The 15,743-nt window shown below is 33.0% G+C and overlaps 1 protein-coding gene across 1 annotated transcript in view; it reads left to right on the top strand.

Annotated features, from left to right (window-relative positions):
• LOC142342804 (RNA cytosine-C(5)-methyltransferase NSUN2-like) overlaps window positions 1-15,743 on the top strand; it is a 46,045-nt gene that overhangs the window by 2,341 nt on the left and 27,961 nt on the right. Inside the window, exon 3 of the mRNA XM_075394383.1 lies at window positions 5,094-5,218. Within this exon, the coding sequence (XP_075250498.1) occupies window positions 5,094-5,218 (125 nt within the window). The remainder of the gene's footprint in view (window positions 1-5,093; window positions 5,219-15,743) is intronic.

The following is a 15,743-nucleotide window of genomic DNA, read 5'->3' as shown; positions in this document are numbered from 1 at the left end:
GCACCTGACACTGCAGAAAACCACCAGCTGGTAAAACCTTTGGTTAGCAAATTTCTCTGTCCTTAACTCTGCTTGTGATTTCCGCAAGTAGTCTTTTCGGACTGTGATATACGCAGTCTTTTTGACAAGACAGGGGTTAAGGAAGAGTAAATTTGTAATCATTGCTCCTCTCTTCCTGTGATTTTCGCGGGAATTGATTCCATTTGATAGTACTATCCTGCTGAAAGTTCTTTTGCTTTTTTGCTTTTGTTTTGAGTTTTTTGTTTTTTTTTTTCATTTTAATTTTTAAATCATTTGTAAACTTTTTACATTAGGATGTGTCTGGCGGCCTGCGTAGCTAGTTAGTTAATCAATTAAGTTAAAACTTCGACTCTTATCGATAAACGTGTCGAACTGTTTCCTAATCATGCTTCAAAACATTCGTTCACTAAACAAAAACTTTGATGATCTACAAGCATTACTAGAAATCCTAAGCGAGAAACCGTCGGCAATCTGTCTGACGGAAACTTGGCTCAAGGAATTTCATCACAAAAAATCAATGTTCCTAGAGGGTTATAGACCTCTCGTTAATATCAACAGAAAAAAAAAAGAGGAGGTGGTGTTGCTATTTTTATTTAAAAATCTCTACAAGCAAAAATTGTTAAATCGTGTAATTTAAATGGACTTCAGGCACTCACTATGAGAGTTACCGGAACCGTCGAAACTGTCATCTATGTAACTTGCATGTATATGCCTCCAAATTCAGTTAACACGGAAACCCTTACAAAAATTGAAAGTTATATTGACAGTTTAATAATAGAGCCGCAATCTTATAATATCGTCTGTGGTGACTTTAATATCAATTTTTTGAAGAACAATCAGAAACGAGGGACGTTGAAGGAAATTATGAAAGGAGGTTGTTTGAAAATAATTGATGAAAATTCAATCACGCGAGAAACCGAATGCTCAAAATCAAACTTAGACATCTTTTTTTTGCAATTTTACAGCAGAGTTAAAAGTTAAAAAAACATGTATATCTGATCATTATTCTGTTTTTCTTGGTTTTCAGGCAGGAACACAGATGAAAAACAAACTTGAATACATCACTTCAAGAATCTGGCAAAAACTTAAAGATATCACCCTTAATTGAAAAAATAAATTTTGTTCTGAGTCATGAAATATCAAAACTGGAAAGTTTTTAGAAATACAAGACAATTGATAACAAGTTTGAAGAGCTTCAAATTTTACTGAAATCAATTTTGGACAGATATCTTCCCAAGAAGGTTGTAAAAAATAAAAGCCATCACAGCTGGGTTGATAACCAATTGAAAAGAGAAACTGCATAAAAGAATTGGATGTTCAGAGAAAGTATGAAATCAAAACAACTGAGGCCAAAGAAAAGTACCTAGACCAACGTAAAAAAGTCAAACGTATGGTGAAAGTAAAAATGAAACAATTTTATCATAAAATAATAGAAAAGCATGCAGCAAAATCAAACAGAAAATTTTTTTAATTAATAAGAAATCTTAGTGGAAATGAGCGAGAAAAAGCACAAAATCTCAATCAAAAGGAAGTAAACTATTTCAATCACTTCTGTGCAACAATTGGTGAAAATTTGAATAAAAAGTTTAGACAAAGTGAGTGTTCATTAAAAAATCAACAAGTTCAATCTATGTTTTTGTTACCAACCAGCAAAAAAGAAGTGCTTTGACTCGTCCAGGAGTCTAAGTCAAAATACAGCGAAGACTATATGGATCTTAACTATATCTTTATAGAATCTCTAGCAGCTACAATCGCGCGCTACCTATCCAAACTGATTAACGCATGTTTTCAGGAAGGCATTTTTCCGGACTCATTGAAAATAGCATCAGTAATACCGCTACATAAAGAAGGTGAAAAAAGTGAGCCCAATAACTTCCGCCCAATATCTCTCTTACCAACTCTTGGTAAAATTTTAGAAAAAATTATTCTATATCGTATTTCTAACTATTTTAAAGACTTTGAAATTTTAAACAGCAAACAATTCGGTTTTAGGGAAAAAAGAGGAACTGTTGACGCAGTTAGTGCTTTGGTTGAGTTGATACGATCATCAAAACATTCTTATACGGAGCACACTTATTGCACATTTTTAGATTTACGTAAAGCTTTCGACACTATTGACAGAAAAATTCTGCTTCAAAAGTGTAAAATGTATGGACTAAGGGGTCCTGTATATAATATTTTGGAATCTTATTTGAAAAATAGGAAACAATTTGTACAGTCTGGACAAAGGAAGTCGCAAATGACAGAAGTCAAATACGGGGTACCACAAGGGTCTATATTAGGCCCACTTCTTTTCATTATTTACATAAATGACTTGAAAACCAACAGCCCATGCTCGAACTTCATTTTCTATGCTGATGATACTGCAGTTTACACAAAATCAAATAAAGCAAATGCTTGTCGGGAAAATCAACAGATCGATCTTATCTCAAACAGAAAACTGGCTTAAAATGAACAAACTTACACTGAACAAGGATAAAAGTAAAACCATAACCTTTAAGACTAAGCATGACCGAAATGATGTCTTTACAATGAACGGAAAGCGCCTTGAAAATCTAAATTCTTTAAGTTACTTGGGCATAACGATTGACAAAAAATTATGTTTTAGAGAACACTCGAAACGCGTAGAAGAGAAATTGGTACAATTTTGCGGACTTTTCTATAAATTGAGAAAAATTTTAAATCGCAGCCAATTGATCAAGATTTTCAACACTTATGTTAAACCAGTGGTTCAATACGGGATTCTAGTCTATGGGACTGCCAGTAAAGCTACGATGCAGAAAATCGATGCAAAATTAATAGAATACTAAGAGTAATCTTTTTTTTGGAAGTTTGACTCAGTTTCTCTCATCAGAGAGAGATACAAAGTTTTTTCGGCCCAGGAGCTTCATCTGTACGAAGTTTTCAAATTGATGACAAAATGCATAAGACGTGAAAGTTGCATCATGGATATAAATCACTTCATTACACAAAATGAACTGTCAAAACTGTGCTCATGCGAAAAACGAGTTAAAGCTGTACCCCTTAATTCATCTTTTACCGAAAACAGTCTGTCAAATAAAATCCGAAAACTCATAAACGTTTTTCTCAAACTGGATTCTAATTTTGTAACAAAATGAAAAATTTGAGTGGTGCACAGTTGAATAGTTTTGCTCACAAAAAGCTAGAAAACTATTTTTTACTGAATGAACAACTCACTAGGTTAATTTATGGCTTAAAATAGAAACTTTATTCATCAAAAATTATGACCAATTTGAAATCATTTTAATAGTAATCTTCCTTTTTTTCTCGCTATCACTTTAATTTTGATTTCCACTAAATAACTTTTAAAATAAATAACATGAAATTTCTCTTCCGACTATGAGACGCCTGAAAACGGACCTTATGGTCTAATGGCGATCTTTCTGGTGCTCTTTTTTATATGTATTGATCAACTGTGTAAGTGCTCGATTTATTCTGTAAAGACACGAGTAAACAATTTATTATTATTATTATCTGATAACTTTGTTATCTGACAAATTGGTGATCAAATCATATAAACCCATATTTACGAAAAAAAATTGAAAAAGGAGAACTCAACTTTTTTTCGAAAATTTTGGTGCCAAATGCTTTATAATGCAATGCAACCAACTAAATTCAGGTTACCCGTTATTGGAAAACGGGACAAACTAAAAGACAAATTGGGAAATTTCACCAAAACACAAACCTTTTTGAGAAATAATGGCGTCGTATTTGAAAAAAAACGGGATGTTGAAATCTTCAACTACTTCCTACCAATTGATCGTAGAAAAAGCGAACCTTAATTCACATTTTCGCTATGCGAAAAAGTGACAAAACTTTCTCCAATGCAAGTGGGTAACAGTAAAGTTTTGAGAATTGAGATTCAGTAAAATCCACAAAAGTGTTAACAAATGACCTTCTTGTCAGTTGTATTAGCTACAAATTGGAATCGCTAACTTACTTTAATGAGTTGTCATCAGATGGCCGATTTGGACTTGTTGTTATTGAAACTAAGAGACGGTCCAACATATATTAAATTTATCGGAAAATCACCTTAAATTCACTATTCATTTGAACAGAAATCAAAGTTAAAAAATCAGTAAAGAAATACAACACCTAAAGATTTGAACATGCGCTTTGGTAGTAGGTAGCTCGGACTTCGTTTCAATGATACTTTTTAAATCAAATTTAACTCGATAAACGATTGTCTAAACCAAAGAGATTAATGCGACAAAATAATACTGGCAGTTAATTGGATTAAAAGGTCAGATAACAAAAATAACGAAAACGGTCAGAACGCAAAATTAACTTATTCTGTAAACAGTTTCTGTTAGTCCAATTTTAATAACTATGAACTGAAACCATTAAAAATGATCATTTATGACACTCTTGCAATCAGAGAGACCTTTCAGTACTCGGGATGTGATGATGGGATACAACTACACAGAAAAACAACAATTAAAGTGAAAAGAAAAATTAATTTTTTACGAAAACAAAAGTTTCAAAGTAATCAATACTATAAACTAATGGCTAAAAATTATTTTGTTTCATTTGTACCTCGTTAAATTTCAGTTGAATCTTGTCAGTTTAGGGACTCATAGGCGTTAAGGACAAAAATAGCCAAAATTGCCATAATTTTTTAATGAAAACACTGTCAAGGCTAGAAAACTGCTAGTTGCCAACAGATCAATTTCAGACAACAGTATATATACACCATCGAAACGCATGTATCTTCTTTAGTTTACTTTGTCGGGAAGGAACGGTAAAAAGCGAAACTAGAATTCAATTGACCGCACCTAAAAAATTGCTAAATAACAGAAAAATCTATTTAAATTCAAATCTGTTTAATTCCTTAAAATCACGACGAGACCAACAGTAGACAGCTTAGTATAACACTGCCATTAAAACACAGATGTCGAAAGCAGTAACGTAATTGAGCAAAATTTAACAGAAGTTAACCGATTTTTATCTGATTGTTACGTGGTACTCACTACGCATTAAATTGAGCTCCACATACATGTTGGAACTTTTCATATCGGTCTAAAAGATGGATCCTGTTGAATGATTTGCAGGTGTTACACGATGACACACAATTTGAAGAGACTGGGAAGTCCTTGCTTGATAGTGACAAACCATAATGCAATTACAATGCCCAATATGGATGTTCTACCGGAGACTCGTGACTCCTCTGAGAGCAGTTAGTTTCTATCCTTTTCGATATTAGATTCGCTCTTTGAGATACTTTTGACTGCCTATTATTTAATAGAAAGTAAACGAAGAGCAACGTTGAAGTCAGTTATTTTTTTGTTCTGGCTTTATATACGGGGGGAGAGAACTCTATGCTAACCTGGTGTTTTGCTCTGAAAGTTTTAATTGACCAGCCCCCTTCAACCCGCCCTCCCAATCCCCATTATAGATCCGAGGAATACATGAGTAGTATCATTTGACAGCCCTTGTGGAGTAGAATTTTTGTAAGATTCTGAATTTTTGTTGTTAAAGTTAGTTTTTAATAGCCGCCCTCATCTTCTCAGCTGGCTATTATAGCGATCCTATTTTTAGAATTCAAAGAATTTGAATTGTATTGGGGCGCTGTCTTTTTACGACTCGAAGAGGAGTATTGGAGTCCTTTTTTTTAATCAATTTTTTTGGAGTGATTTTTGAAGCGGGAATTGAAACGCGTGAAAAAATTTGGAGTGATTTTGGTGCTGAACAAAAGTGAAGAGCGGAGCGAAAAGAGAGTGGTTTTTGTTCATACCGCTGTTTTTGAGAGAGCGAGAAATTGATGTGTGAAAAAATTTTCTCTAAGCGAGCGAATTTTTTTGTTCACGTGCGGCATTTTAAAGCAGTTTTTTTTTTCATTTTGGTTAAAAGGTTTGGTTATGATTTTGTTTTAATTTTAGGCTGGTATCGGTAGTGGTTTAAAGGTTTCTGGAAATTGGTATGAATTTTATGATAATTCGGAGGTTTTTAATGTATTTTGCTGATTTTCGGGCTAATTTTTGCGTTTTTTTGACAATCATTTTTTTTACTGGCTTAAATGGTTATTGAAGAAACCCCTTCTACTTGAGCAAATTTATGATAACAATTGGTTACAGTTTTGTGGGTAAGAATCATTTTTTTGTTGAGAAATATGATTAAAAAGTGGCGAAAATTGGAACTATTTTTCTTAATTTTTTGCAGTTTTTCGTTTTTTTTCTGTTTTTAGCTAAGTTTCTTTGCCTATTATGACTTGCCTATTTTATTGCGAGCATCTGGATACCCTATTGGCTGAAGGGAATTTGTTTTTGGATTTATATGTTTTTTGAAATATTAAAAAATTTAGTAACTTTTTCCAGTTTTTCAGTGAAAGTTGTTTTTAAGAGCTTTTTTTCATAACGTAGCCTAACAATGCCCAATATGGATGTTCTACCGGAGACTCGTGACTCCTCTGAGAGCAGTTAGTTTCTATCCTTTTCGATATTAGATTCGCTCTTTGAGATACTTTTGACTGCCTATTATTTAATAGAAAGTAAACGAAGAGCAACGTTGAAGTCAGTTATTTTTTTGTTCTGGCTTTATATACGGGGGGAGAGAACTCTATGCTAACCTGGTGTTTTGCTCTGAAAGTTTTAATTGACCAGCCCCCTTCAACCCGCCCTCCCAATCCCCATTATAGATCCGAGGAATACATGAGTAGTATCATTTGACAGCCCTTGTGGAGTAGAATTTTTGTAAGATTCTGAATTTTTGTTGTTAAAGTTAGTTTTTAATAGCCGCCCTCATCTTCTCAGCTGGCTATTATAGCGATCCTATTTTTAGAATTCAAAGAATTTGAATTGTATTGGGGCGCTGTCTTTTTACGACTCGAAGAGGAGTATTGGAGTCCTTTTTTTTAATCAATTTTTTTGGAGTGATTTTTGAAGCGGGAATTGAAACGCGTGAAAAAATTTGGAGTGATTTTGGTGCTGAACAAAAGTGAAGAGCGGAGCGAAAAGAGAGTGGTTTTTGTTCATACCGCTGTTTTTGAGAGAGCGAGAAATTGATGTGTGAAAAAATTTTCTCTAAGCGAGCGAATTTTTTTGTTCACGTGCGGCATTTTAAAGCAGTTTTTTTTTCATTTTGGTTAAAAGGTTTGGTTATGATTTTGTTTTAATTTTAGGCTGGTATCGGTAGTGGTTTAAAGGTTTCTGGAAATTGGTATGAATTTTATGATAATTCGGAGGTTTTTAATGTATTTTGCTGATTTTCGGGCTAATTTTTGCGTTTTTTTGACAATCATTTTTTTTACTGGCTTAAATGGTTATTGAAGAAACCCCTTCTACTTGAGCAAATTTATGATAACAATTGGTTACAGTTTTGTGGGTAAGAATCATTTTTTTGTTGAGAAATATGATTAAAAAGTGGCGAAAATTGGAACTATTTTTCTTAATTTTTTGCAGTTTTTCGTTTTTTTTCTGTTTTTAGCTAAGTTTCTTTGCCTATTATGACTTGCCTATTTTATTGCGAGCATCTGGATACCCTATTGGCTGAAGGGAATTTGTTTTTGGATTTATATGTTTTTTGAAATATTAAAAAATTTAGTAACTTTTTCCAGTTTTTCAGTGAAAGTTGTTTTTAAGAGCTTTTTTTCATAACGTAGCCTAACAATGCCCAATATGGATGTTCTACCGGAGACTCGTGACTCCTCTGAGAGCAGTTAGTTTCTATCCTTTTCGATATTAGATTCGCTCTTTGAGATACTTTTGACTGCCTATTATTTAATAGAAAGTAAACGAAGAGCAACGTTGAAGTCAGTTATTTTTTTGTTCTGGCTTTATATACGGGGGGAGAGAACTCTATGCTAACCTGGTGTTTTGCTCTGAAAGATTTAATTGACCAGCCCCCTTCAACCCGCCCTCCCAATCACCATTATAGATCCGAGGAATACATGAGTAGTATCATTTGACAGCCCTTGTGGAGTAGAATTTTTGTAAGATTCTGAATTTTTGTTGTTAAAGTTAGTTTTTAATAGCCGCCCTCATCTTCTCAGCTGGCTATTATAGCGATCCTATTTTTAGAATTCAAAGAATTTGAATTGTATTGGGGCGCTGTCTTTTTACGACTCGAAGAGGAGTATTGGAGTCCTTTTTAATCAATTTTATTGGAGTGATTTTTGAAGCGGGAATTGAAACGCGTGAAAAAATTTGGAGTGATTTTGGTGCTGAACAAAAGTGAAGAGCGGAGCGAAAAGAGAGTGGTTTTTGTTTATACCGCTGTTTTTGAGAGAGCGAGAAATTGATGTGTGAAAAAATTTTCTCTAAGCGAGCGAATTTTTTTGTTCACGTGCGGCATTTTAAAGCAGTTTTTTTTTCATTTTGGTTAAAAGGTTTGGTTATTATTTTGTTTTAATTTTAGGCTGGTATCGGTAGTGGTTTAAAGGTTTCTGGAAATTGGTATGAATTTTATGATAATTCGGAGGTTTTTAATGTATTTTGCTGATTTTCGGGCTCATTTTTGCGTTTTTTTGACGATCATTTTTTTTACTGGCTTAAATGGTTATTGAAGAAACACCTTCTACTTGAGCAAATTTATGATAACAATTGGTTACAGTTTTGTGGGTAAGAATCATTTTTTTGTTGAGAAATATGATTAAAAAATGGCGAAAATTGGAACTATTTTTCTTAATTTTTTGCAGTTTTTCGTTTTTTTCTGTTTTTAGCTAAGTTTCTTTGCCTATTATGACTTGCCTATTTTATTGCGAGCATCTGGATACCCTATTGGCTGAAGGGAATTTGTTTTTGGATTTATATGTTTTTTGAAATATTAAAAAATTTAGTAACTTTTTCCAGTTTTTCAGTGAAAGTTGTTTTTAAGAGCTTTTTTTTTTCGTAACGTAGCCTAACAATGCCCAATATGGATGTTCTACCGGAGACTCGTGACTCCTCTGAGAGCAGTTAGTTTCTATCCTTTTCGATATTAGATTCGCTCTTTGAGATACTTTTGACTGCCTATTATTTAATAGAAAGTAAACCGAAGATCAACGTTGAAGTCAGTTATTTTTTTGTTCTGGCTTTATATACGGAGGGAGAGAACTCTATGCTAACCTGGTGTTTTGCTCTGAAAGTTTTAATTGACCAGCCGCCTTCAACCCGCCCTCCCAATCCCCATTATAGATCCGAGGAATACATGAGTAGTATCATGGGACAGCCCTTGTCGAGTAGAATTTTTGTAAGATTCTGAATTTTTGTTGTTGAAGTTAGTTTTTAATAGCCGCCCTCATCTTCTCAGCCTGCTATTATAACGCTCCTATTTTTACAATTCAAAGAATTTGAATTGTATTGGGGCGCTGTCTTTTTACGACTCGAAGAGGAGTATTGGAGTCCTTTTTTTAAATCAATTTTTGTGGAGTGATTTTTGAAGCGGGAATTGAAACGCGTGAAAAAATTTGGAGTGATTTTGGTGCTGAACAAAAGTGAAGAGCGGAGCGAAAAGAGAGTGGTTTTTTTCATACCGCTGTTTTTGAGAGAGCGAGAAATTTTCATTTATTTTGGTTAAAAGGTTTGGTTATGATTTTGTTTTAATTTTAGGCTGGTATCGGTAGTGGTTTAAAGGTTTCTGGAAGTTCGTATGAATTTTATGATAATTCGGAGGTTTTTAATGTATTTTGCTGATTTTCGGGCTAATTTTTGCGTTTTTTTGACGATTATTTTTTTTACTGGCTCAATTGGTTATTGAAGAAACCCCTTCTACTTGAGCAAATTTATGATCACAATTGGTTACAGTTTTGTGGGTAAGAATCATTTTTTTGTTGAGAAATATGACTAAAAAATGGCGAAAATTGGAACTATTTTTCTTAATTTTTTGCAGTTCGTTTTTTTTCTGTTTTTAGCTCAGTTTCTTTGCCTATTATGACTTGCCTATTGTATTGCGAGCATCTGGATACCCTATTGGCTGAAGGGAATTTGTTTTTGGATTTATATGTTTTTTGAAATATTAAAAAATTTAGTAACTTTTTCCAGTTTTTCAGTGAAAGTTGTTTTTAAGAGCTTTTTTTTCATAACTTAGCCTAAAGTTTTTTTTAAAACTCACATAAGTTGTTTTTTAAGTACTAGTTGTTTTCATAAAGTTATTTTGGCAGAGATAGTTTTTTCGGGATCTCAATTTATAACAAAGTTTGATCAGATTTTTTTATCATATTTTAACAGATTTGATTTTATTGTTTTTACTTTTTTTGTTTCATGACTTTGTTTCAATATAATCATAAATTAGTGAAAGCGCATTTTGTTTGATGAGTAGTTGGATGGTTTTTAAATCGATTTTCACTTCGAGTCGTTTCCGGAATTCTTCCGGCTATGTTTTTAAGATCTTTTCACACATTTTCATGATTTTTGAAGTCAAATTGGAGTGGTGATTTTGCTCACGCCGAAACAGGAAATGGAGCGAAAAAGCGAGTGGGTTTGCGGCGTCAATTTTTTTCGCTCTAATTTTAAAGTAGAGTGAGAAAACGGTGTTTGAACAAAAATTCGGTTTCTCGGTAGTGGTTTTTTGTTCACCTGCGGCAATTTCAATCTCATTTTTACTGTTTTTTCGATTTTTTGGATTGGATTTTTTTCTAAATAGTTTTCCCAATCCATTCACAGCTCATTGTGGAACTAATTTTTTGTTAGAATCAGAATTACATATCTCACTAGTGGTTTTATGTTCTCCCTAGCAGCATTTTGAATTGATTTTCTGTTTTTTTTTGTTTTTTTTTCATCTGGTTTTTTTTAGAAATGGTTTTCCCAATTCACGCATTGTCCGTTCTAGGTCTCGTTGTTTGTTATATCAATGAAAATTCTTTGAATTGTACGTCAGGACTTGTCCTGCTATGTTTTTTTACTTCGTCGAATAAAAAATTGTTTCGCTTTACCTCATTTTGCCGCTTTTTCAACATTTTGCGTGAAATGTTTTTGACTTCTCTAGGCTAGTTTCTCTCTTCTCTCATTCTGCTAAAAGTGATTTTGAACATCAGTTGCTCATCAAAGCAATTCAAAATGAACAGAGTCAGTATAAAAAATTGAAGTCAGAAGTAGAAACGGGATAAACCCATAAAGCCCAATTTTAGGTGCCCGCTATTTGAACGTCGTTCCTATAAGTCTTAGTTACCATCTCTAATGCTTATTTGTACTGATAGCAGCCCCTGTAGCTTCTCTCTAAGAAACAGAAGTATGTTCAACTACGAAATGCCATCAAAATAAATCGGACTCAAAAATGTTTTTGTACAAAAAATTTTTTTTTTCAAAATCCTCGATTATTTCAATCCCAATCATGCTTATTGGAATCAACGGCGGCTATTTTCCGGCAATCTGCCGGGTATGTTTTTTATTCGTCACACTTTTTGTTGAAGCCAAATGATGTCATGCTCACTTCAAATTGGCTTTTTTTCATCCGTACAATTTTTTAATACGTCGTGTCGTCATTCTCACACTTATTCGACCGAAAGATTTTCTTTTGCGTCGAATTAAAACCTCTCTTAATATAACTTTTCCCTCTTACAACGCGATTTTGCGAGGTCAATTAGAGGTGATGAGGTCATTGAGGATAGCTTAATCAAAATTTTATATACGGGCAGATTTACAAAACATCAGTCTAACTCAATTGCAAGCATCCCAATATAATTTGTATGAACTTTTAAAAATTTTTTGGATCTCATTTTTTTGTTTAATAGCCACACAGCGATAGCTGGGCTATTATTGGCCTTCTATTGGTTTTTGCGACTCGAAGAGGAGTATTGGTTTTCTTAAGGTTTTTTTTACCGGAAGTACTATTCGTTCAGACGCTGTTTTGACCTAAAAGTGAAAGTGAGAAAAATTGCCGTGTGAACTAAATTTTTCTGAGCGGTTTTTTTGATCATGTGTTGCGTTTAGTGAATGACTTTTCGGCTTTGAAAAGTAGTTTGTGGAAGTGCACATATAGATAACCGTTTTTTCCATCTAACTGGCCCAGTTTCTTTGCTTGTATTTTGGTTTTTTGTAGAAATGATTTTAAGTTGATGCTATATTGAAATGTAAACCTCGTTCAAAATTGGCACATTTATCTTGAGTTTTTAGTTAGCCCAGCCGTCTGTTGTCAAAAATCACTTAGTATGGCAAATTCCTATCGATAATTCATATATTCAACGCCTCTTTCTACCCCGATGTAATTTTGTTTTATAAAATTGTACATCTGCTAATCCGACTTGGTAGTTTTTTTTCCAATTTTTCATTTTTTTCTATTTTGGTTTTTTCCTAGAAAGTCATTTTGTGAAACATGGGAGACTTTAATTTTGTTTCAATAAAATTTCAATCATTTTCTAGTGTTAATATTTTGAAAAACAGTTCATATTTTTTTCATAAATGCAGTCTTGAAAATTTGCTGTCCAGTTTTAGCAAAATTTTTCAATGTTTTCTATGTTTTAATTCTATGCATTTTTTTCTGTTCAGGAAGATGGATCTTTTGTCTCGGATGACTAATTGTCTTTTCTATGTCTCGAATGCTGAACAATGAAATGTATTCGTTTTTCTTGATTCTTTCTAATTCGGTTTTTAACTTTCAAAAATCAAGAATTAGTCTTTGTTACGGTGTTCCTTACATTGTCTCCATATTCTTCACATTCTAGTTTTTATCTTTCTATCTTTGTCCTGGCACCTACCTTTATATTGGTTATTTTGATTTTTTCAGTTGTTAAAAATTGAATGATCAGCTTTTTAGATTTTCATCATTTCTTTAGTTTGCCATTGATTTCATTCATCATAAGGCAGTACTGAGTTTGCTAGAAAGCCTTTTCCAAATATTCCACTCATTAATATTTATTTCAATTTTCTTTCCGCCTTGGTATTGTTTTTGAATGATTTTTTGCCTTTGCATTTTATTCTTTTGATTATGTATTTCTATGATTATTTTAATTTCTGAACTAGTATGAAATCATGTTTTTTAGCATAAATACAACAAATAAGAAGTATGTTTTGTTTTTGTCTTAATTGTAGAGAATAGAAATATAAATTTACTAGTTCTAGTACTCTGAATCTTAAATTTGGCATTCTTTTTTTCGAAAAATTTAGTAACTTTTTTTAAGTTATTATTACCATCTGTCGTTTGCTTTCGCGATGGCTTTGAGATTGGAATCGTGAATTTTTTTAGGGCTATTGCTAGCACTCTCACTTTTTTCAGCCTATTAATTTTTTGACCATCCGAATGCTTTCGGACTTTTTAAACTTGTCCAAACGTTTTCAATGATATAAAATTTTGCTGCCTTTTGTTTCTTTTGGCGACAGTGGTTTAAATTTCACCAATTTTTAGATCGGACCTGGGGAGGTAATGATTTAATAGTTTAATACAAAAGGTAATAGTTTTAGCTGCAATTACTGTTGTTTCTTGAAGTTTTGACGCTGCGAGTCGCTTCCGGAATTCTTCCGGCTATGTTTTTTTTTTTCGTCGTCGCGATTTTTGTTACGACCATATGACGTCACAACAAGTACAAATCTGCTTTTTGTTCACTCGTTCATGTAATTTCAACTAAATTGCGTGCGTGACGTCATTTTTCGCTCTTAGTGCAGCGAGTTTTTTTGTGCATTCGCGTGATTAAATTTTGGTCACATTTGACTTACCTCACTCTCAAAAATGACTTCCTCGCCTTGAGATTGACTTTTATTTACTTTAATTCAAAGAGATAAGGTCAAATAGGTATATGTCACTCTAAATAAAGGTTATTTGAGATCAGCTAATAGAGGCAGCAATAACTTATACAGATTTTTAATCAAAATATATACAGATTTCTAATCAAAATATAACATATCAGCCTTCAATGAAAAGACAGTTTTTTGGTCTGTCTTTTTTACTGTTTTTTAGACTGCAGATCTACGAAGCTATTGCGGCTATTTTCTGGCAATCTGGCAGCTATGCTGAATCATTTTGTAACATTTATACTGTGTGTTCTTGTACAAAGACGTGTTCTGCAATTTTTGAGAACGGTTCATTGAAGATATTAAAATATACTTTAACTGTAATGGAATGTCAATACCGAAAGTGGGTGCTCTATCCGAATATCAACCTCGGAAGACTCAGCTGTAACCGAACATTAATGTTGACGATATAACCGAACTGCAATACGCAAAACTTTCTGCTCTATTATACCTCTTCTCAATTTGATTAATTGCCGAAAGCCATCAGTCAAATTTTGTGATTTTTTTATATGTGACCAAAATATTAAAGTTTCTCAATAAATTATATCCGGTAATCTGGTGAAACATCATGGTGACAATCGTTTATTTTTTCAATAATGTTTGATAGGAGTCTTAACTGTTGCTTGAAATTAATGAGCCTGTTCTTAACATATTCTATCGTTCATATCTGAAGCCATACTTGATATCGTTGCTGTGTCCAGATGCTGCTTCCCGTGCAAGAGTTGATTATTAATAGTCGCAAAGCAATAGCTGGGGCTATCATTGGCCTTCTCTTGGTTTTAATTACAATAAAAAATATTTGGATTGTATTGGTGTGGTGTCTTTTATTTTTAGATCTGTTCACGTTTTTCCGGCTTTTTCACGACAGTGAGAAGTCAAATTGGATTGGTGATTTTAATCACGTTGGATTAATGCATGCGGCCAAAAAGCAGTAGGTTTGAAGCGTCCTATAAAGTGAAATGAGGGCAATTTAACTGCTCTTTTCAGTTTTTCTTCTCTTGAGTGATAAAAATATGATACAATTGATTGAATTACAATTGATTGATTGACCGCCTATTTGCAATTGATTGACCTCATCGACGGCAGCTAATGTTTTCATTTATTTGGACACTATTTGTTGTCATAGAATATCATTGAAAATTTGCTTTTTGCCCCTTTTCTAATAGTCTCTGTTGTCTTATCAACTAGTTTTTTAATGACAATAATAATTTTTTGTCATAAAATGTTATCGAATTTTTGATTTTGCCCTTTTTAATATCGCCTCTGTTGTCTTATCACCTAATATTATCTAATATTATCAATGAGTATCCATAGTTGCTAATAAGGCATAACTGAGCCTAATTAATTGCTTGAGTTCACGAGTATTGCTTTTCAAGACTTTGACACTATTTGCTCTCAAAGTATTTTAATGATTTTTTGAGTTTAAAGAACTTTTTGCCGTCTTATTTTAATTGGTCTAATTGTTTCAGTTTTTATATGTTTTTTCTTTTACTTATACGCTTTTCTAAGAATTTGACTGGTCGTTTTATTGGTACTTTTTACTGTTTCATCAGCTAATCTCATTAAAGCCGGATTTCATCGGTTGCTAATGAGTAAAAGGTGAATCTAGTTAGTCGCTTGAGTTCACAGCAGTCGTTTATAAGATTTTAACACCTGCTTTCAAAAAAATATAGTCGATTTTTTGGTCCTAAGTGTTTTTGTAGTAGTCTTTTCAATTAGTCTTTGAAGCAATAGTAAATTCTTGTTCACCTTTAGCGTTGCGTAATTTTAATTTATTTTCTCCATTTTTTAGCTAACGTTGTTATTCACTGAGATACCATTTATTTTTAAAAGGTTTGAGTGAATTAGCGAATCTTCATTTGTAGTTCTATTGTCCTTTTTTTTCAGCCATTGGAACTGCAGAAAAGATTGTTATGACTTTTAAAGCTTTATGATACGCTCTGGATAAGGATTTTTCTCTTGTAGATGAGGTTCCCTTAGTTTGCGAATATAGGGTCAGGGGGTTTGTTGGCTGTCTTAGATTGATGTTGCTGTAAAATATTAATTTTAAGGTGATTAATTAAA

This window comes from Convolutriloba macropyga, chromosome 7, assembly GCF_964194025.1.
Source record: "Convolutriloba macropyga chromosome 7, txConMacr16.3, whole genome shotgun sequence".
Lineage (NCBI taxonomy): Eukaryota > Metazoa > Xenacoelomorpha > Acoela > Convolutidae > Convolutriloba > Convolutriloba macropyga.
This window is presented reverse-complemented; position numbering and strand designations above follow the sequence as displayed.